This window comes from Saccoglossus kowalevskii, chromosome 20 (genome assembly GCF_978046115.1).
Source record: "Saccoglossus kowalevskii chromosome 20, keSacKowa6.1, whole genome shotgun sequence".
Lineage (NCBI taxonomy): Eukaryota > Metazoa > Hemichordata > Enteropneusta > Harrimaniidae > Saccoglossus > Saccoglossus kowalevskii.
In genome coordinates this window covers 13994263-14017833 of record NC_140660.1, presented here as the reverse complement: position 1 = coordinate 14017833, position 23571 = coordinate 13994263, and the positions used below count along the sequence as shown (strand labels likewise).

The following is a 23571-nucleotide window of genomic DNA, read 5'->3' as shown; positions in this document are numbered from 1 at the left end:
CTGGCGTGAAATATACTTCGCAATGCACCAATACAGACAGAGACGGGTTTAGCAAAAGTTATTGCGCTCTCGTCAGCAACTCAAACACAATTTGATTGCGTCTGGGTCAGTTGTAGAGGGCGCAGTCACTATATTGAAGTTGCTTGTGTGAGGGAAAACAATTACTAGCAGGCAGGGGGCTGGTGACGCCACGGCACAAGATAAACGACATTGCACACGGGAATTTAAATTAAAACTGTCGAATATTTATTATTTTTAACGTACTGTCAACTCAACACGGAGTATATACAGCATGTATGTAAATAAGCCAGTTACCATGACAACAGCTTCGCGGATACGACACGATTGATCTACATATCACCAACATCGACGTATGTCGGTTTCATCACTGACATACTGCACTCATACGGTTTGTTCAGTCTGGTCATCTCAGCTGCCATCTCCTGATCAATCTCTTCCTGGCTCCACGGCGTGAACACTTTGGGCCACATTTCTTCGGTGAACAGCTGTTCGTAGAATCCTCCTTTTCCGATACCAGTCTGGAATAGAAATTTAACATGCTATACACGTGTATACAATAAAGGGCGGTAGTCGTCGCGGCACCCATGCGCGAGATATATGGGTCTCATATAAACAAAGATGGCGAGTACAAACTGAGACATTTCCAAGTCCTAATTAGATAATGTTTAGGTTAGTACAAGTGGCGCCCATGTCAAACCTCATACTTATGATTCTCATTTGAAAAGCGCATTGGATTATGGGAAAATCAATGGTCATCAACACAAATGTCACACATGCGCAGCGCGACGACCACCGCGATTTAAATGCGTCAATGGGCCGCATTTTATGGTTTTTAGTTCAACGTAGTAATCTTTTTATTAGAATACAACAAACTTATTTTAATATTTCTAGATGGTATATTCACTAGAAAATATCTCTCCATTTAGTATACCGCATTTTTTGTGGACAAAAAAAATTACAAAATATTATATCATGAGGTTGGAACTACTGTAAAATATTTTATTTTTAGCTAGAATTAATTTTCTTCTGTTTTGTATGAAGTTTATTGTCATATGACAAAAATATATGAAACTCTTATGATAACTCTTAAAAAACTGTTCTTTGGGAAAGTTGTTGAGACTCTTCTGAACAGTGTAACACGATTATCACTACATGTGCAACATATATCAATTTGGTTGTTCAGGATTACTTCATAGTTGAGTTTGTGTTGTTTTCCTGACTTTAGCTATTTTCACCGGCTCGACCGGCGTTCTCCAGCAGCTCGCGCACAGAGCCCATAGAAACACATGGTAGAGTGATGCGCGTCGTAGCAACGTAGAACGTTCTGTGACGTAGCTCCGCTCCCGATAATAAATAATTCAACACTTACATGGCGGTGAAAAAGGTTCCGAATTTTGTTGCAGTATCTATCAGGGTTGGTATCGCCATCGAAGTTCCTAGTGTCAGCACGTACCACCAACGATCCGCCGATGAAAAGATCTTCCACCATGCTGCCTTCTCTGAACACACGGAAAACGGCTTGTGGGAACGGTGAACACTTGCAGTTAGAGATATTGGCGTCACCAGGTGTGAAGAACTCTGTTGCCCTCAGGCTTGGGTATCTGTGGAGTAGAAGTTGAATTATATTGCGCCCTCATCGATCAACATAGACAAGAGCAGTTTAATCAATAATCCATTGCCTGAGAATCAAGATGGCTGATATAAAGTTGAATATCTAGAGAATGAAAAGTGATATAAAAAAACCGTAAATTGCATTCCCCTACATTTGTGGAGCTTTTTTCAGAGGTCATTATGTTGTTTCGATTGATGTTTCCTTTAATCGTTAGCTGGTTTCCGTCTCAAGTGTCACGGCGCACCAAGCCACAAGAGGCCATTAACTAGTAACGTATCCGGCATTCTGATTGGTCCATCACTTTCTCGTTGCTTGTTATATTTTCTTTGGTTAACTAACGTCAGCGCTTACGCTCGTGGCCGTTCAGGGGTTTCCCTTTTTACTTTCGAAATTTGGGCGAATAAAAAACTGTTTCTTTTGTATGAACATGGCTTTATTGTAGTATTACAGACACGTTCACGCAGAACGGAACATGGAATGTTTTCAAATTACGTCACTCAGTGACGTGCCTTCCGACCGGAATACCGACCCAGTGGAACAATATGGCGATTACTAGTTACCTGCGTCCTACTTGCCATTCACAAAGGACACCGGGAACCAGCGAATATTAATCGTTGAAGGCATCGTAACTCTCGCATTAAAATTTTGCGTTATGAACAACAAGAATTGTAATATCAATTCATATTTACTTTTCAATGGTATCTTCGATAGATACGATAATGGCAAGAGATGCTTTCTTGAACCAGTCCTGTGTTTTGACCCAGTCTTCTGGAAGCTCTCTCAAGTATTCAACGTTACCCGGGGTCGGCGCGCCGTCCACTGGTTTAGCGCCCTCTTCAGGATTGATCAGCATGACGTCACATAGGTAACCCTGTCCCATCTGATAGAGGGCAGACACGACACTAATGTGTTCTATTAGAAGAAAACGTCTTTATTAAAAGCTAGAATTTATATCTTTTTGTTCTATTTTATCAAAACATTGCGACATTTGAAGCGCTCTAACCGTATGAAATTAGACAAACGCGGGACATATACTTACTGACAACCCAGTTGCAAATTTCTTCTTGGTCGATAGGACTGAACACTTTCTTGGGCAGAGTGACGTCATTATACGTTGACCGTAACATGGTGGCCAGTGAACGTACGTTGTAGCGGAAGCCGTGGATAAAACCGGATGCTGCCCGCCGATCACGTGACTGCATGGGCGTACCAATGAAATACAAGTCTCGAACTGTCGTCTGCCAGTGCGCATCGAGAACAGGAAACTTTCCCTCGGTGTGAGTTGCTATAGAAAAAAACACACACATTGAATAAAAATTGAAATTTAGCTTGAGATCTAGTTGCAAGTCATCGAGTTTAAAGCGGAGGGGTCGTCACCAGCACATGCGCAAGAACTGAGTCCCAAGAGACGATATCAACGCACGCTAAAAACGCAAAGACTTATGGGTAGGCGCCTATTCGTAAACAACAACACGCTATGGCCGTTTGCTGTATGCGCACGTGACGACTCCCCCTGTTTTAAAGTCCGAGACATCGCACAGCCTGTCAAGCCTGAGGGCGCTTTCAAATTCCGTGCAAAGAAAACAATGCTTTACGTGATGAAAACTCACCAGGTTTGCACGACTCGTCAAACATGTCAATGTTAATGAACTTCCATCCAGTACAGGAGATAATTTTATCATATCCACTCGTAACGAAGCGACCAGTGCCTGGCGGATTCCAATTGGGCAGGCGCATATCGTACTCGATGCTAAATTTGCCGTCTTCCGTCTTCCACACGCGCGTAGCGTCACATTTGCGTAGCGCGTGCAGCGATTTGAGGTGATACATGTCCAGGAGGTTGTTGTTGACGGCGCGGAGATGACCGACAAAGTGGGTATCCCACGAAAACTTCACAGGGTGTCGGTTGAACACGTGAATAATGCCAGCGGATGCAGCAAGGTGGTCAGCAACCTGAACATAAAAAAAAATTGAATGGATTAGTATCCACGTTATTGTTCATACCCCCCCCTATTCTGAGTATATAATGGACAATGCGATCTTAATGCCTCCGCGTACAGGCGGCGTCAGGATGGTCCGGCTCAGTACGCGTACGGCCCTGGTTTGGACGTTCCGGTCCCAATGCAGGTTGGTCGTTCCGGCCCTGGTATAAATTCGACATGTTTCATATCTAATTGCAATATATTAACTGCACAACGAATGTGTGACTATCTTATTTACAACTCATTTTTCGTCATTTTACGATTAAACACTGTGTTTAGCACAATGCTGCAGATCTTTGTTCATTTACTCGCCGCCGCCTTTTCTATTTCCCTTGGTTACCTGACGTCATCGCTTACGCTCGTATCCCGAGAGCAGGGGTTTCCTTTTACTCTCGAAAGTTGGGCGAATAATGTTTCTTTTGTTGTATATTGGCACAGAAACAGCGAGAAATGCTAGAAACATCTCAAATATGTAAGTCTAAGAAGGAAGAATGTCTAGGTATGGCGTAATAAAGACTTGTTTACAAAAAACGAATATTATAATGTTCCCAAATTACGTCACTTACTCACGTGACTTTGAGCCGGAATGCCGGTCCAGTGGAACAATACGATTACTAGTTACCTGCGTCCGACTTGCCATTCGCAAAGGACGCCGGGAACAAGCGAAGTACGTTGCGTGTCAACGAATGCGGATACAAATTTTAGATATGCAAAAAAACTTACCTCAAAAGCACTGTTTCCACCGCCAAGTATGCAAACTTTCTTGTTCTTGTACTCATTTGTGTCCAACGAATGGTCTTGATACGTGTCAATCAGTTCAATGCCCGGAATCGCTGGGTTATGCGGCAACGACGGCCCCGTTCCGACCAGAAGCACCCGGCAAGTGAACAACTTGTCAGTATCATCGGAGACGGTGAACTTAGATTCGGAATGCTGTCCGTCTTTCATCTCGTCTCGGTGAATATTTGCGATATTGGTATTGTAGCGGATGTTCATGGGATATTTCTTACAGAAATCCTCCAAGTATCTGTAAATTGTTTTAAATAAATAAAAAAAAAACATCAAAATGTGTTAAAACGAAAACTGAAGGATGAATATACATTGTATTGACAAATGCATTTCAGTGTGAACGCGTGGCATATATTGGAATTGTAAAAATGCGAGTTACCACTGTGTAGTGCGCCCTCTACGACGGAATAACACAAATGTAACCACTTTCATCGGCGAGGGCGCAACAACCTCATACCATACGAATCCTCGGAGGCGGACATCCGGGCATTTTCACCGCCTGGCAACCCGCGGCGGTGAAAACAAAGGCCCAAAACTCGCATAAAACGGTACTTTGCGATGATTGTTGAAACTGCTCTGAACAGTGTAACAAGATTAGCCCTACGTGTGTAACATATATAAATTTGGTTGTTCGCGATTACTTTAAAGTTGAGTTTGTGTTGCCGGCTCGACCAGCGTTCCACAGCAGCGCGCACAGAGCCCATAGAAATGCATGGTACAGTGGTGCGCGTCTTAGCAACGTGGAACGTCTGTGACGTAGCTCCGCCCCCGAGGATACACAGTTGGCCTTACTTGACTAAAAGATCGGCATCGGGAAACAAATCGTCACTGTACTCTGTGAACAGGAGAGGATTCTCCTCGTCGTCATTGAGCAGCGAGTTCCAGTCGTGTCTCATGTTGAAATCAGGTTCTGGGAAGACGTTATATTTCTTGTTAATCGATATGAGAGTACGATGGCGTGGGTATGTTCGGAAAAATGAACCAGGTCCGTCATTTCGTTCCACAACGAGGTAGTCCATGTTGGACTTCTCCATATAGTACGCCATCTGCACCCCAGCTGGTCCAGCGCCAATAACGATATATTCATAGTCTAGAATGAAAATAAGCGTTTTGAATAAGAACGTGTGGCAATCCAAACAAGTTGAACACGAAAATACGAATGCGTATTACTACTACATTGTATAAACTACAAGTCGTTTGGACCCCTCGCCGTTTGGACCCCTGGACGATTAGACCCCTCGACGTTTCTGATTAGTATGCCATAAAAGTCGATGCCAATGCACTTGACACTCAGAGATTTCTGGGACTAATTTAGAAAATGCGTTTCCCGTCTTTGCGTGATATAGTTCAATGGTACAAAGTAGAAATAACAGAAAAACTTAGTGAAACCCAGGTCTTAAAACATCGGCTCTTTGATTTGCGGGCGATTTCTTGCACATGTTTTTGTATCACATTCAAATACGTATGATTAATTGAATCTAATAGATAAAAAAAAAACACAAGGACATACATACTAGTAATCAAAATAAAAAACGTTATATACTGTAGAAGAATTTATTTTCACTCTGTTTTAATTTCACAAATTTGTCAAGGAAACGATGAGTTTTATTGTTATTCTACATATTCAGATTTTTTAATTTAGCGGATTTTATTTATCAGCGAAAATAGCGACATTAAAACCCAGTGAATAATTAATGCATTTACAGTATGTATATTATATCATGCAGTTGTGACCACGAAGGTACGTATTTAAGTAGCGTCACTCGAACATATCTACTTGTATTTAACGGTTATACTTACGTGTTTTGGGGGCTGCCGTTGCCATCTTGATAAATTCTGCAGAAAAAAAAGCACAGACGGAGGTGTAAAGAACAATTAAAAACAAAACGACGAACAACTACATTGTTAGGTTACAATAGGAAACACACTGAACGTTTCCTGTGTGAAGTTATCTCCCTGTGTTCAAGTTCAAGGGTGTTCAGTATATGCATGCTCAGACTACTGAATATACTAGTAATAGTCTGAAATCCATGGGAAGTAATTATTTTACTTGCTAAATATTCCGAACTAGTAAAAACGAACATTTGTAAATTGCCCTGTGAATGAATAAATGTCATGATTTATTGCTCCGTCATTTCAAAGTTTAGATAATAAGTTATTTACGGTCTTACTAATATCAGGGTCGTTTTTAAAGCAGTTTATGCTGCAATTACATCCTTTGTGAAACTAAATCATTATACAATAGCACACAGGCAATTTTAACAGAAAACGTGTATATGAGAGATATTATTCTTACCGTAATAAATTGACGAAGATCTGATAGGTAACAAACGGTCAGTATACCAGTCTTCACTGTGACTACGTTCGGAAATATACTAGTATGCAGACGAACCAATGATCGGAGTCGAGCCCCAGAACGAGGCAGCACCTCGTGATTATTGATATCCGGTGTCGATTACAACGTCATACCTCTATGGACCAATCATGGCACATTGTTTATTTCATATAGGCGGGGCTTGTGGATTGTGGTTTCTGGACGTGAGGGTTTCTGAACATCAAGTTGGTTAGGGGTTAGGGGTATACTGCTTTATACCGGTAATTGTTCTTGTTCGCGCCTTCTGGCCAACAAGTTCTAACGGAAATATGCGAACATTTCAAGAAAAATTTCTCTCCCAAAACCTTATTGTGTACGCTAAAACATGGATCTGCGTTTATGCCTATAGTTAAAGCGAATACAGTACCATTGATGATTCGGGGTTACGTTTCGACTCAGACCACTATTATTTTTTCTGTTGACTTTGCTCTCATGTACTAGTGACTAGTATACCCCTAGCCTGACAAGATCGCGTGAGTTGCGCCCTCCGCGGTGCTCCAACCCCAACATAGTTCGGCCACTCACTACATATCAGGCTAGTATACCCACAACGTCATCGGGTTTATGAAATTTCGTCGAAAGTCAACATTATCAAGTGTCATACTACCACACAATTGTTGCACGAATTGATGAAATTATAGACTTGCATACAATCTCTTGTTTTGAAGTTTTTTTTCTATAAAATTAAATATCATGCGAGATATTTGTGTCCCTTGTAGACGCCCTCGAAATGACTTGTTTTCAAATACTGTAAAAGGATTAATTATTCACTGGGTTTTAATTTTGCTTATTTCACTGACTGGAAAATGCGCTAAATTAACCCCAGTGAATATGTAAAATTTAGCATAGAACACATTATCTAAATGATAAAACCGTGAATTTAAAACCCACTGAATATGCCTGAAATGGTAAATCAGCGAAATTTAAACCCAGTGAAAATTAGTCATTTTACAGCAAAGACCAAATAACTGAAAAAAATGCTTAAATAATGATACCTAGCCAATTTCGGCGGTGTTTCCCGCTAAAATCTCATGATACGACTATATCCTCTAAGGATGGTTACTTGTCAATATAACAATTCTAGAACTAACTGAATTAACCCCAGACTTCTGACCCTTTTCAGTCCCTTGACACTGTCAAAGGTCGTTGGACATGCGCATAACGAAAATTACGAAAAAATACAATGGCAGCCATTTTCCAAGACTGTCTGAATCGTGAAAATCGTACGATTTGTATGTTATTTTCTTTAATGGCAAAAACATACTTTACGGGAAATCGATTTTCTTCCGAAAACTTTGGGCACAGACAATAAGTTTACGTCCAACTTAAAGAGTTTTTCGTGTATTTTCCGGCCATATATGACTGTTGCCCTCTGCGGCCATACCACAGGGTGTGATTTTCAGCAGCTAAAAGAATGCTTCTTGTTTCCACCGTTGTTATCTGTATAGTGCACGATGGGATAGAGGGACTGTACTTTACATTACCAAACTGTTTCAATTTTATAATTTCTATTATTTTGAGCAAGTGGTAGGTCCTGTATCGGGACATACTAGTAGTCTTTTTTGCTACTATACGTCCATGTATTGACACGAATAGGTCGTCAGGCCCCTGTGGGCCAAACGCGGCAACATGTTTTTATTTCCGCTCATATTAGATGCAGGTTCGTGGGCACTTGGGGGTGAATTTTTTTTTGTTTTTTTTTGCTTTTTATTATCCAAACAGTTTTGGCTATAGACTGTTAAAATTTGCGCAGAATTGTGAATAGTGGAACATACTCAAAAGACGATTTTAAAATATGGAAAACAGGTACAGACATTCTCTTCTTTGAATGCTTAGCAAGATTTAGCATAGCTGTACATAAATAATCAAAAAGAAACATGGTGAAAAAAGTAATGACGGGATCTCCATATTATGCACTATATTTAACTTTTTACAAAACGATAATAAATTTAAATTTGAAACTGGTACAGCCATTTTAATTATGAGCGTTAGCAAACTTTTTACTGAGTGAATGATTATGCAAATTAGCATTATCTCCACTTGTATTTTTCAGTTTACCAGGGAAGTTCAAATCAAAGTAGCTCTTACAATTCTTGTTTATTTCAAGTGAAACTTTCACACAACGTTTATCAGTATTAACAAAAGAGCTAGGTGTATAGATAGTATGTTTTGTTTTCATATTACAAAGTTGTCAAGCAGGATGTGTGCCGTACATCCAATCCCGGTCAGTATTTCACACTTCGAATGTCATTGTCCGAGAATGCAAAGCTTTAAAAATAAGCCCAGACGTCCTTTTGTTCGTAGAGACGTTGTCAAAATAGTGTGAAAATCTCAAGACAAACTGACAAAAACTGTGGGAGCTAATTAATTTTCAATCTCTCTGGCCAATCAGAAAACACGAACGGAGATAATGCCCGTTTTATGAAAGAGAGGTTAATCGTCTACAAAAATGGCTATATCACGACGACATACCAAAATCCATCATACACAGACGCTTGCTATCGTCAGATAAAAAAAATAAAATAAAAATTATTTACATTACGAGGGAAACGGACATAAAATTGTCCGCGGAGTCGAAACCTTGCGTGAAAACTGTCATTGCCTCGTGTTATCAATTCCGCTGAGGGAGGGGCACAATGGATTACGTAAAGCCGATGACTTATTCATACAGTTATATAAACATAGCGATCGCCATTGGGTGGGTTGAGTCTAAATTTACCTTTCCTCAAACCTTTAAAAAAAATACTCCGTATGACGCAGTTTTTTGCGATCTCCGGTGAAATGAACAAGGGGGTTTCCGATCAAGGTAGCCAAGATGGCATTGCAGAATGCGTGATTTTTCTGTCGTGTTTAAAAACAGCATCTCGTTGCCGATTTTTCTGTAATTTCCAGGGTATTTTAATTTTTAAATAATCAAGCATTTTATGTTTGTGTATTTTGCCACTGAAAAGTTAGTTATCGATGACAGCACAGCAATGGTGTTTATCCATTGCATCGCAATGCTATCAGCACGGTGATCGTTACAGCGAAACGAAAAATGTATACTTCAGTTTTAAAATGCATTTGGAGAAAAAAATGCGTGAAAAAAACAAATATTTAACAGTATACCACTGGAAACTGTCAGGCTAGAAGTTGTAGACATGTTGCGAGATAAGGGTGAACAAGTTTACTTATCATTTACAACTGTATGTTTGTTTTTATTCCGCTTGCATGCTGGAAGCGTCTACGTCTTGTCTGTTGTTTTTTGTAGTTTGCGAGGCTAGTTGATCGCGCTTGAGGTAAGTTAAACAGGGTCGGGGACAGGAAGTTACACATCGCCGCACCGTAACTGGGGCCAGAAACTCGTTTACATATAACATCAACAGTGACTTGTCAATCAAAGAGCAACGTAAACAAACTTTCGAGACTTTTAATCACATACGTGCCTCGGTTCCCTATATTTTAAAATCGATTTTTGAGTATGTGTCATGAATTTGTTTTCGCGTATCTGTTAATTGACTTAATTAGCTGATTACGAGTGAATTGCTGTGTTATGTCTGTCATCGTTTAGGCCTATTTGAAGTTTTGGACGGAACTTGGCTCAGTGATTTGGAACTAATTACGAGATAACCGTCGCTATTCTGACTACGATTTCTGACAGTTGGTATCCGTAGTTATTAATGTAGTGAACGATTAATCAAAAGATATGACGTATTCAGTACTTAGTGTGATTGGCTTTATGATTGAAGGTTACGCCCTAGAGTCTTTTTACTGTTTTGTAATTGGTTAGAGTTTTGAAAATGAATAAAGAGAGTTTGAGTTGGTCTTGGGGAGTACAGCACGATAGACGCAGTCGAGTCCAGTCCTGGAGAGTCTTGGGACGAGTCTTGACGCAGTCTCGGGCGAGTCTTGGTTCAGCCATGCGATAGTCTTGGGGACTTTTCCCCAGGGCGCTGTGTCTTATAGAGTGCTCGATTGACCGACTAAGACAGAGCTGAAACGTATTTCGTTGTGTGTGTCTTATTTGACTGTAAAGCTTCAGTGACTTTCCTGATCCCGTACCTCAAAGAGACGCGATAGAGAGACCAGACGAGGTTCCCCCCGGACAAGTGTGGAGAACCCAGAGAGAAGATTTTCCCCCTGATATATGTTCCGGCATTGACAAAGCTCCGAAATTTTAACACTATCTAGCCAAGACTATCTGGGTACGATAAAGCAAAACAAAATATTTCACTCCGAGTGCCCACGAACCTGCATCTATACATTAATTACTTCATGTGTAAGCCCTTATATAACTAATGCTTTGAGCGAACACCACAGCAAAGTTGATCCATGATCTACCTAACAATGTCGGCAGGACGTTGTCAAGATGAACAGGATGTGTCCAAACACGGGGTATTGATTGGCAGACTGCATTAATGCCGTGGGAACCACGTGACTCTCTTTAAATTATTACCACACGCAGAGAAAAGTCTATCACGAGAATACTGCAAAGTATGCACTCATGCAGCACGACAACACATCGAACTCAGGTGCGCGTCGGTCGATACAATCACCGTACTGCCCACGTACATACATTCTCGTCATAACTTCATACTATTCAGAAGACAAATTACCATAAAAAGTGTTTATGCGTTACACGCACTAATGACATAGTCGTACTTTTTTACACAAAGGTTCAAAATATAGTTCCTCACATGATTGACATATCTGACGTCTAAATAACTTAATGCCTATAACATACGGTTTTACACTGAACAGCCAGTACTCAGTAAATAAAATGATTAAATATGAAAAAAAAAGTTCTGTCTCTAATCACCACCGATCTTTTTTGTCCAATTATTTCATCACTGTACAGCTACCTCTGTTGACGAATACATTACAACTGCAACATTTGTGCGCGGTCAAATGTTTTAGAAATGAAAATAAAAACAAAAACAAACAACAACAACAACATTTAACCATATTATATTCTGCGAGGTCAAATATTTTACGCAGAACTATTACATATCTGATAATATATTTAAAAATAACTGAATACCGGAATTATAAATCATCATACTGTAAATGTATCAATAATTTACTCAGTTTTAATTTCTTTGTTTCCGTTAGAAAGTGAAATCTTCGAAATAGAAACCACGTAAACTTGTAAAATATAAATAACTGCTTCCCTGGCAAATTCGGAACTTCAAAGCCAGTAAATATGCTGAAAATAGTGAAATTAAACCCCTCCCTCATTCTGACAATATATATTGGACGTCCATAATGTTCGTCTCTAGCACATCTGGCGATAGATCCAGTGAATTGAGATTGAAAACCGGTCCATTTCTCGGCAGTTTACAACCTTGAATATTAATGTTGTTAATTTCATGCCACATATGTAGTGACTAATTGATCATTGGTAGAGATATCCTTGTCAGATTCGAGGGAAGAGAAGAAAAGTAAAAGTCTCATATAAATAAACAAAAACTCGATATGACATCACTATTACATGTACCTCGTTTACACGACAGCATTTCATCGAAGCCCAAGAGCCAGTGTGTAGGCTCGGGCCAGCAAGATTGTCTGTGTAAACGCGTTCATCTCGAGCCAAGTTCAGCTCCAAACGAAACGGGCCGTACTTCGGATGACGATCGGTCGCAAGCGTGCGCACGAGAGATAATCTGTTATTATTCGGAAAGAAGAGCAATAGTCTAGCCTGACGTGTCTCGTGAGTTGCGCCCTCCGCGGTGCTCCAAACCCAACACAGTGAGGTCTGATGACGTTCGGCCGGCGAGGGCGCTACTACGCCTACATGTCAGGCTGAGCAATAGTTCGGCTCCGATAACATTCTGCCGTAGAAAAATAGCATATAACAGTGACGAAAATAAACTACCACTTGTCATATGTTTTTAAGCAGGTATTTTGTATTTACTACTTTGTTTGTCCGAATCAAACGTTTTATGAATAATTAATCACATGACGTAATGCTTAGTGACGTCTTCTGAAACACTGCACGTGCTATTTCACCGAACCACCTAGAAAACGAGGCTAAACTTGAACCGCAGGCAAGCCACCTCTCTATCGACGTCGTCGTAGAACAGAAAAGTCGATTCATAGTTGCCCTGAGAACAGAAACAAAATAGTTGTATGTTACACGAATGTAAAAAAGAAACATTTTGAACGCCGACGTGAGCTTTGAACTTCTTTTACTGAATCAACCATAATCTGAATACATGTAACTACTTTTGTCCATTTTGGTCCAAAATTAACAGAAATTATTTAGAAACATGAAATTTATTAAAATGTTCCATCAAAATGTTGGTGGAAAACAAAATGGCGTACAGTGGATCGTGTGTCCGAAGTCCTACGAGATCTGACCACATTTGACATGGGTATTCTGGGTGGCTGGAATCAAGGCCTAGAAGGAAAGCATTTTTATATGATGGGCGAATAAATTATCGGTGTAAACATTAGCGATGACATTTAAACGTTGGATAAAAAACAAAACAAATCATGTTTTGATTAATCCGGCAATACACAATGTAGAACCAAAGACTATAGAGAAGAAGCTTCTCTATAGTCTTTAGTAGAACAAGTTAGCGACATAGCGATATAGTTATATTTACATAGCGACACAGTCTAAACCGGATATGAAATATACTTACTGTTTCCAGGACCGAAACTGTCGGAGAAAACAACTTTACTGTAAACTCTGTGTTGAATATGTGCGATGACGAGAAACACGAACATGTGGTGTTCTGATCTGATTCGCAGCCTCCACCGGTCATCCTCTCGACAAGTTCACAGATTTCATAGGAACTGAAAACAAACAGAGAAGAACACGTTAGTTGCGCCATTCAGGGATGAAGCGTTTTTGTGACGTATTGTTTTGACTTGTGGTCGTCCGTCAAAAGCCAAACAGAAATTTCTAATCGGCCCTCTTTGTAAATGGCCGCCGAGATGTCGTTCAGAACGAGAGAGCCACGTGACTTGTTTTTGCCTCCTTTCCCCTTTGTTTACTGTTCCGCTGACTTTTGTAACCATGGTCGCGAAGGCGACTGAAAATAGAACACTGATTAGGACAGAGCGTGTGATTATCTCGTTCTCAGTGACATGTCGGCGCCCATTTATGAATATCGTCTAATGAACAATTACTCATTTAGAAGAGCGCCGTCTTTAGATGGCGCTAACCCAAATTGACATATCGGTGTATTCGACTTCATTTTATGCAGAATCTAGACCTATTTTATCACGGTTACAAGTAGAACGCTTCGGGTGCTGCATCACATTTGTAACAAAATCACGCGCGACTGTGACGTATGCCTGACTGGATGTTCGATTGTTTGGTAAGGCATTTATTTAACTCGTTTAAACAAACTCTTTAATTATTTGGGTCCTGTTAAATGCAAATATGCGCAATGTAAACAGAAATTGAATTAAACAAAAAACAGTTCCACAATTTAAACCAGATATAATCGGCAAGAATATTTATCGCGAGTTACTGGAACGAATGACTCTAAACATGTCCAAATGCGTCGGAGAGGGCGCACTACCATTTACTTACCACGAACCAAAGAGGTTGTTATTACAAGGCACCTTCACATCTACAGTATTGAACATCCCAAGATAAACCGATCGGTGGAGATCGACACGTATGGAGACTGCTGGACTGGCGTGTAGAAACTGAAGGTTTACGCCCACGCGGATCTCGTCGGGAGTGGGCTGCGATATTTCGATAAATTCGATGCTCAACCCTGAAAGTGGAAAACAAAAACAGTCTGCGTAATGGCGGCGTTTGCTGTGATTGCGAGATTGGACTAAAAATAGAACTGACGTAATCACTGAACGTGTAGCGCGCAAAATTGATCAAATCAGGACAAAGTGCGCAGACGACAAATGAATGACGGACATTTCTAATCCAAAGTGCATTATATTTCGGTGATTAGTTGTGAACTACAAAGTAATTTTTTGCCTGAACAAAACTATTGTTACTTACCCACACCATTTATAAATATTTCTGTCGCTAATTTAGATTGTTTTGTTATTTGTTTGCCCGAATCGAACGAATGAGAGTGGTCTTCACGAGTATGCTGATTAAAGCGCGGTGGTCGTCGCGCAGCGCGTGTTCGAATTTCATGTAAATAAACAATGTATTTTACACGCGTTGTATACGTCGCTATGAGTCCCATATCGAAAAGGACGCGGCACGACGACTACCGCCCTTTAACATACAAGTTAGGTGTTAACAATACGAGCCCATAGAAATCCGACGTAAACTGATTACAACTTACCACCCGCATATTTTACTTCGAATCTTTGACAATATCATACGCTATTAACGCCGTACGACATGAACTGGGGACCGAGGAAATCCGACGTAAGCCGATTACAACTCAACCCCGCATATTTACCAACGAATATTTGACTATATCATACACTGGCGCCGTACGACGACAGGGGACCGAGGAAATCCGACGTAACCCGATTACAACTCAACCCAGCATATTTACCCACGAATATTTGTCTACATTATATCATACACTGATGCCGTACGAGGCTGGGGACCGAGGCAATCCGAATAAATCCGACGTAAACCGAATAAAACTTACCTCCACATGATCGCCATTTAAAATCTCTGACAATATCACAGGCAACGTGTGACAGTAAACACACAACGATCACGACCTGACACGCTACAAGTCGGCCCATCTTGTTAATGTCGTTACTGACGATATATGTAACTTCAAATAGATATGTGCTTACGATGCTGGTACTGTGAACGTGACGTAATGGGAGCAACCATTACTAGGTAGGGGCGTTTGCGGGCATCTAAATTGTTAAATAGTGGCGATAAATCTAACATTTTCACGCATTTACTAATCGGGGCACAGGTCATCAACTTATTTTGAAGTGGGCTTACTAAAAAGGGCAAAAATGAACTATTACAGGTATCAAAGCATCATAGACCTTAGAGAAGGACAGAAAACTGGGGTATTCCATTTGAGCGAATCATGATCAGACGGCCAATGACATATGAATTCTAACTCTGGGATGTATATAATTGTTATTCAGTAATACAAATAATGGATCAACTAATCACGTGACATAAAATGTGAAGGGTGACAGTTTAATTTTTTTTTTGGAGAAAAGGACACAAAATGTGTAATGCTGTTTTCCAAACTATTTAACAAAAACGGTTCGAACAAATTGCATTGTTTTATCAATTGTGTTAACAACGCGCATGGTGGTCCTTTTGTTAGTCTCAGATAATTAAATTTATATATTAAATACAGATAGTATAACTAAGCTTGCACAGTAAAAGTATTGATTTTCTGCGTAGTTTGCAACAATTTCTTCTACAGTTTAAAGGGCGGTGGTCGTCGCGCAGCGCGTGTTCGAATTTCATGTAAATAAACAATGTATTTTACACGCGTTGTGTACGTCGCTATATATGAGTCCCATATCGAACAGGACGCGGCACGACGACTACAGCCCTTTAAACAATATTTCATAAACGAATCATTAACAGTCTTCAAGTCTCGTTTAATTTGTTCACCACGTGTCGATTAAAAAATCGATTGCAATACACGCTTCAATGGTGACTCACCGTACCATGTTCGTGGGTGTTTGCCCCATTTCTTTCACAACGCCCTCTTTCAGATTTGTACGTAGAATCATGAGTGAAATCAACAAACATAAATATGACTGGAACTCGTAAAAGACCGTAGTTACAAAAACTGTTTCTTTATTATAAAGAAGGAATAACGGATCAGAATGCTAGTAAGTAAGGAAAATATACGCGGATAGTTATAGTGTTTTGATAAGTACCACCATTTTTAACACAACACAAACTGGACACTGAACTTTGACCTTTTAATACACTCAGGTGAGCTGATATAAATACACAAGACATACTTTTACGGGTAGTTTAATTCGCGTAAGAAATGCAGACCCAGTAAAACAAATAACGAAGTAAGCATTACGAGTTGTATTGCCGGCAACACCTAGTTAAAAGTTTATTAAATCAAAATTGAGTCTGGAAGTTACGGCGTTCGCGAGTGTCACCGTTTGAAACCTGACGCATTGCGCTGTTTATTGTAATTTGTCTTCATTGCAATACTCCCATCATGCATTGCTGTTCGAATTCTGATTCGTGGACGCGTTAAAGGGAAACTAAATAGAGCCTATTTTGGTGATTGTATTTATCAAGTTATGTATATTGATTATAAATTTGAAAAAAAATTAAAAAAAATGATTATCTTCAGAGTTATGATGATTTAAATATGAGAAACCATAAACCTGCGATGGACTTCCATTTGCGCCATCTTGCCATAAAAATACGCCCTCATGAGGTATAAACAGGTAAGGTAACAAAGCATGATGACGAAATAGCATCTGATTAAATATAAGCAACTTAGGGAGCCATAGTTGGCTGGACAGGTGAATTGACTTCTAGTCTAGGTTGTTTCGACTTTTACGTTAATGTTATTTACAAAGCGTATCAACATACAAACATTATAGATGTGCGATTGATCGAGACAGGCATTTTGTTTTGTTTTTTGTCTAACTGTCTAATAAATGCTGTTTCCAGTACTGCACTGTGCGGCGTGCAAATTATTCAAAGTATGGATGCTGGAGTATGCAATCTTGACTTCGTAGGGTGGTGGAGGAAACATTTTCGTCCATGTATTCACGGGGCTGCACTGGCAAATCATGGGACAAGTGTCACAAGAACACTAAGCAGATTGTTCACAGACTTCCGTGTAATTCGAAATAAAACTATCATCCGAACAAGGGGCATCGTCGACGATATACTCTCATCACGCACACTGGACTGATCTGAATATTCACAGTATACCGTACTTCCCTGATCATAAGCCCGGAGGCATGAACACGTAAGGGAAAAGTAAGGGATGAGCTTGTACTCGAGGACCAACTCAGAAAAAAATGATTTTGTTTTGGGGTTAAACACTGTAACCATCTTGCAAACAACGAAATATTATCCAAAAAAAATATTCGTTCACCACGCCGGGCTCGGGAAAATAATACTTATTTTTGAAAAAAAAATGCGTTATTGATTTGAACGACACTTACAATGAAGAAACAAACATGCTCATAAAAAACACACACATTTTATTACAATACGATTTACATACCGTCTGAATTTACGGTGAAATAATGGGTAGGGTCTGTGAGGAAACAGTGAACGAAGGCAACTATCATTATCTTCGTTTTGGTATGTTTTCGATCGTACGCAAACTCACGACGCAAAGCAATTTTCCACCATGAGGTTTTTCAGCACGATTTGACCTGGAACAACTTCCTTTGACATAACAGGTCATGTCTTTCATTAACCAATCAAAATGATGTGCCGTAATGATGACATTTTCCGATTATTGACAATGATTTTTTAACGCAATGCGGAAGTGAATTACCGCAATGTTAAAATGCGATCTGTAGCACTGATTGCAACGAAAAAACGATGATTTTTTCCCCTAAAAACTGGCGATTCGCAATTTCCGAAATATAAACGACGATAATAGTAATCGTGGGTAAACTGAGTGTGGAGGAAGAATTTAAACACTTTTCTCGGTCGCCAACATGTCTCATCGTTCAAACCCTACTCCTTTCATGGTAGTCTCAAAGTAAACCATGCCCAATAACCAGGTACACGACTTAACGATCGCATTTTGGCTTTTCGAAAGCTACTACTCAAAGAAATATGGATTACTCCAGAATTGCAACATCGCGGTTCATTTTGGGTAAATGACAGAATAGAAAGGATGCGAACCACGTTGTGTACGTTCGCCATGCACTCTGAATTTAATGCGAGTTTTCTCATAAAACTAAAAGCATGAACCAAACTACCATGCCAATCACGATTATTATGAAATGAAACACACCTTTTACACGCATATTTTAAAGAATATCGTCGACGCCCAGTAAAAACACTCTGGGCTTATAATCGTGAATGCTCTCAACTCGAAAAATACCAAGTAAAAATATAGGGATGGGCTTCATACTCAGGAGGGGCTTACGATCGGGGAAGTACGGTACTTTAACGTAATTGGGCTTTCACTCTCATAATACTGTGGTTCAAACGCATAAGGCTCTAACCCAAGTTATAAAAAGCACATTGTGCATATAAAAGTTGAGTTTATACTAATAGTACGCAATGCTTGGGAGCATGAACGGCTATGTACAATGGCGTATACGAATGCGATCAGATACTAAAACGTCATAGCTTTGAAAAATACCCGGATGTTAAATATGTTCGTTCGTTATTTATTCCCCTCCATGAATGACCTCCATGGTGTTTAATTGCAAGCACTTCAAATGTCTATCCAAGCTACAGTTATAATTAAAAAAAATTAAACCACTGCAATATTATTTCGAATACAGTTTAGAATATACACAACTATAAATTAAGGCCGCATTTAGGTTCGCTTTAAACACAACTATGCAGTGTAACGCAGTAAAATTTAAAGCGGGAGATTAGTCACCTGCGCATGCGTTAGATGACCATAGCGTGTCATTGTTTACAAACAAGCGTCTACCCTTCCCAGTGTACTCAAGAATCCTCTGTTCACAAGTTGACTGATTTGTTGTTATAACGGCCCAGATTAAAGCGGGAGAGTCGTCACCTGTGGACGCGTCAGATGGCCATGAGCCTTTGCGTTTTTAGCGTGTGTTGTTATCGTCGCTTGGGACTCAATTTCCGCGCGTGCGCAGGTGACGACGACCCTCCCGCTTTAAACACTGCAACCCAATAACGTTAGCATATGTAAAGTGAAAACTGTACTCATATCAAAATCATCTACCAAAAAGTCGGTGTTAACGCATTTTCTACAAAATTCGTAAAGGATTCATGTTTTGTCGAGTCGGGAAAAAAAACAATGGCCGCTGTTTCACAAAAAAACATATCGATGCATACAAACACGGTTACTAACCGTGGTACAAATAAAGACTTTACGGACAAGAGATTGGCATCCGCATGCGCAGACTGACCGTGTTTCAAAGTACTAACAGGGGTAAAATCTTCTCCTTGGGGTTCTCCACACTTGTCAGGGGGGAATCTCGTCTCGTCTCTATATCTCGTCCCCTTGAGGTGCGGGATCGGGAAAGTCACTTATACTTTACAGTCAAATAAGACACACACAACGAAATACGTTTCAACTCTCGTCTTAGTCGGTCTTTCGAGCACTCTATAAGACACGGCGCCCTGGGGAAAAATCCCCAAGACTATCGCAAGGCTGACGCAAGACTCTTTTAGACTGCGTCAACACTCGCCCGGAGGCTCTCCAGGACTGCACTCTCGACTCTCGACTGCGTCTATCGTGCTGTGCTCCCCAAGACCAACTCAAACTCTCTTTATTCATTTTCAAAACTCTAACCAATTACAAAACAGTAAAAAGACTCTAGGGCGTAACCTTCAATCATAAAGCCAATCACACTAAGTACTGAATACGTCATATCTTTCGATTAATCGTTCACTACATTAATAACTATGAATATAAACTGTCAGAAATCGTAGTCTGAATAGCGGCGGTTATCTGGTAATTAGTTCCAAATCACTGAGCCAAGTTCCGTCCAAAACTTCAAATAGGTCTAAACGATGACAGACATAACACAGCAATTCGCTAATAATCAGCTAATTAAGTCGGTCAACAGATACGCGAAAACAAATTCATGACAGTACAGCCAACTATTTTCTGTTCGTGATGACAAACAGAAGGGGATATGCTATGTGGAGGTCACATGACTTAGAGATATTTAAGTGTGAGACAGGTTTGAATACCAGTTTGGGCCAGTCTCGTCGCTGTGCAGTTTTCAAATTTAATTTGTTTTAATTTTGATTATTTTTCGTGACAATGGGTGACACCGCCAGGGTTTTTCCCTGAGGGGTCGGCGTGCAGTAACAGTGTGCTATTTCTGTTTTTCCCTTCGGGTTTTGCTGTTGAATGTCAGTTATTGTAAAGGTTTCTTTGACCCAGTATTGTTAGTCACATTTGCCGAGCGTCAATAATCAAGTTTCCACAGCACATGTCGGCTTTTTGAGAATGTGGAACCAAACCTAAGATAATTTACCCTATTTAGTTTTATTTTCAAGCAGTACATTTGTGCACTTTGTGCTATGTAATCGAATCTGTTTTTAGTTTTTTCAGTCTGCTTATAATTCCGGACTGACTGCACTTATGTGGGCACACCTGGCAATAACCTCACCTTACATTTTCAGACGTGGTGGGTCAAGATAATACAGGAGCAATCGAATTTGCTTAGCATTTCCCTATTTCAACTGTGGCGGCGTAACTGACACACGCTGCTCGTAAGACAAGGTTAAAATTCAAGATGCCAGTAAAGTTGCATGGAAACATTTTATTCACAAAACAATATTTGAAATAATACAAATTCGACGTATTCAATATATTATAATTGACATGATCCTGTGTATTCGAGTATTTGCAAGCCAAATGTTGCCAGTGGTATTACGGCATACATGTGCACGCCATTGGGCGACAAAGGCCGCAGATTTTTCCATTGTTACCACTAAGTGGCGCACTACGCTAACTACCAAACAAAACGGCACAATCAAACGCCGCAAAAAACAAGGGGCCGTATAGACCACTTTCCCGGAAGTAGTGAGACTGGGATGCAAGCACGACGCCCGCCGTTTTCATAGTGCAAAAACAAACATGTCACTTTGTTGATAGTAGTTTATAAATAAATAAACGCTGCTCGGACTGATAAGTATGATATATTGAAGATAATATAAGGTAATCGTAGTCCTAAATAACTATTAAAAATAGCTAGACGTTTCGAGCAATGGCTCTTTATCGATAGCATAGAAGCAAGTGTTGATGTTCGGTAAAAGAGGGTCTTATTTTCATCATGTCGATTGCACAATATCACCCGTGAAAGTTTACGTTACACCCCAAAACGGTATGCGCGCGCATGCAAAATGCGTATCGCCGACTTTCGGGAAAATGGTATATTTTTTATCAGAGGTTTATGAAAATTAGGCTTATCGCCAGATCGGCGAGAAATAGTGGAAGGATATATACTTTATATCGTTTTGCTTTCGTTTCGTTTAGTTCTGGAATATTGCACAGGATGTATTTTCATCACTGAATACAAATATGAGTAATTGTGTCGAGTTTCTAGAAAATGCCAGTAAATACCCTGACCGCTTTTCGATAATGTTAAATCTGTGACGTATTTCCCATTCAGGTTGGACGTCAGGCAGGCGTCAAACCACCAACCACCCTGGTATCGCTCCGCGCAGTTGTGGGGCGAGCGGTCATTGTCCCGGTCAAAGGTTGAGAAGTAGTGCCCGTTGTGATAGCTCATGGAGTCTGTAGCGGCCCCAGTTACGTATTTTCCCAGCCGCAACCGGTAATTGTATCTCTCGTGCGAGAGCCGGAAATAGTCATACAGTCCAGAGAACCTATCGAGCCGCTCGTCGTCTATTTCGATCATCAGTTCGTATCGTCTGCCGTTGAAGTTAGTGAGGGCGAAGATGTTTTCATTTCCGGCCCAAAACCCGCTCATGGGATCACCGAACCCCTCCTTGTAGTCCATCCAATTTCTGATGAAGTCAACCTTTTTGTCTGTTCGTCGCTGGATTACAGTCCATCCTTGCCCTTTGACGTGGTCGAACTCACAGTATACAACTATTTTTCTTTCGATGTCTTTCGTTGTCACCACGTAAACACCGTCTTCACGTTCCCCTGTGTCGTACAGATCTTGACAATCTACGAAGAAAACACCATTCCATAAGTAGCGCCCTCTAGTCAACTAGTATCATCACGCAAAATCTCGCGAGATTTAAACAGATGAATGAGTAAGCGTCAAAAATAACCAAAACTATATTGTGTTACATAGTGTTGTATAAAAATAAATAGGTCAACAACATATTTTAAAATCAATGACTGTTCCATTAAAATATGCACCTCTCATTCCCATCCAGAACGTCGAGTTCGTTTGACGCACTATCGATGGTAGCTTCTTCACGGCACCCGCTTCTGTAAAAAAAGGTACACACCAAGAATTTCATTTATAGCTACATTTATAGCTCCATATTTGGAGCCAGTGGTGCCACAGTTCCATATTTGGAATAAGGCTGAATAAATTGACGTACTAGTACTCGGACAACATGGCCGATTTTATGACGTATACGTAAGCTGATTGGCAGATATGTAAATAAATGACGTCACGGTATGATTTATACTCACTATAATGATAAATATTGTTTTTGTGGTCAGCCAAAACGTCAGTTCAATGGAAGGAGGCGCTCACAACCTTCTTTTTGTTTTTGTCACCATAATTGAAAAAATAAATAAAACGGGACAGAAAAAACAACATAACACACCGCACTATTTATTTCAACGTCTCGGGAGGGAGTGCGGCTCGTGTGTGTGTGATGAAATGTACGCGACTGCACACGTGCGTAGTCCCCATTGGTTGTGACGTCACTGCATGCCCCTGCATTGTTAATATTCACAAATTTTCTCCCACAATAATTCGCAAAGTTACTATCAATATCCGAAACAAAAACAACAAGAAGAAAAAAAATTATAACCAAGGTCCACACATTTTTTTGAAACTACTTTAAAAAAGGAAAATGTTACATCAACATTTTGGCTGGAAAATTATGATGCTTAAAAAAGCGGCCGTCCGTCGTACAGACATTATGGCAGGGAGAAACAAATAAGGACGCATCGTCATAAGTACAACAGCGCCACAGTTGTATACGATATGAGACCCATGCAGCGCAGAGATAATGTTTTTTTTACACGATTGTTCAACGCGCGCTGTACGACGACCATCGCTGC

The 23571-nt window shown here is 40.2% G+C and overlaps 1 protein-coding gene across 1 annotated transcript; it reads right to left on the bottom strand.

The window, feature by feature from the left end:
- Positions 1–246: 246 nt before the first annotated feature.
- Positions 247–12992, bottom strand: LOC100367559 (FAD-dependent oxidoreductase domain-containing protein 2-like). The gene is made up of 8 exons (XM_085494200.1): positions 12980–12992; positions 5197–5494; positions 4339–4642; positions 3244–3586; positions 2673–2918; positions 2323–2545; positions 1391–1622; positions 247–539 (listed from the first exon to the last, which is right to left on the bottom strand). The coding sequence occupies exons 1-8, from the start codon at positions 12990–12992 to the stop codon at positions 351–353; spliced, it is 1848 nt and encodes a 615-aa protein (XP_085350326.1). The 3' UTR covers positions 247–350.
- Positions 12993–23571: the final 10579 nt, after the last annotated feature.

Bases quoted from the DNA above. Each gene is read 5' to 3' on its own strand.
- LOC100367559 (XM_085494200.1), bottom strand. The intron at 1,623-2,322 runs GTAAATATGAAT...TCTACTCCACAG, and splicing joins ATCGAAGATACCATTGAAAA to ATACCCAAGCCTGAGGGCAA. The intron at 540-1,390 runs GTAAGTGTTGAA...TTTCTATTCCAG, and splicing joins GGAACCTTTTTCACCGCCAT to ACTGGTATCGGAAAAGGAGG.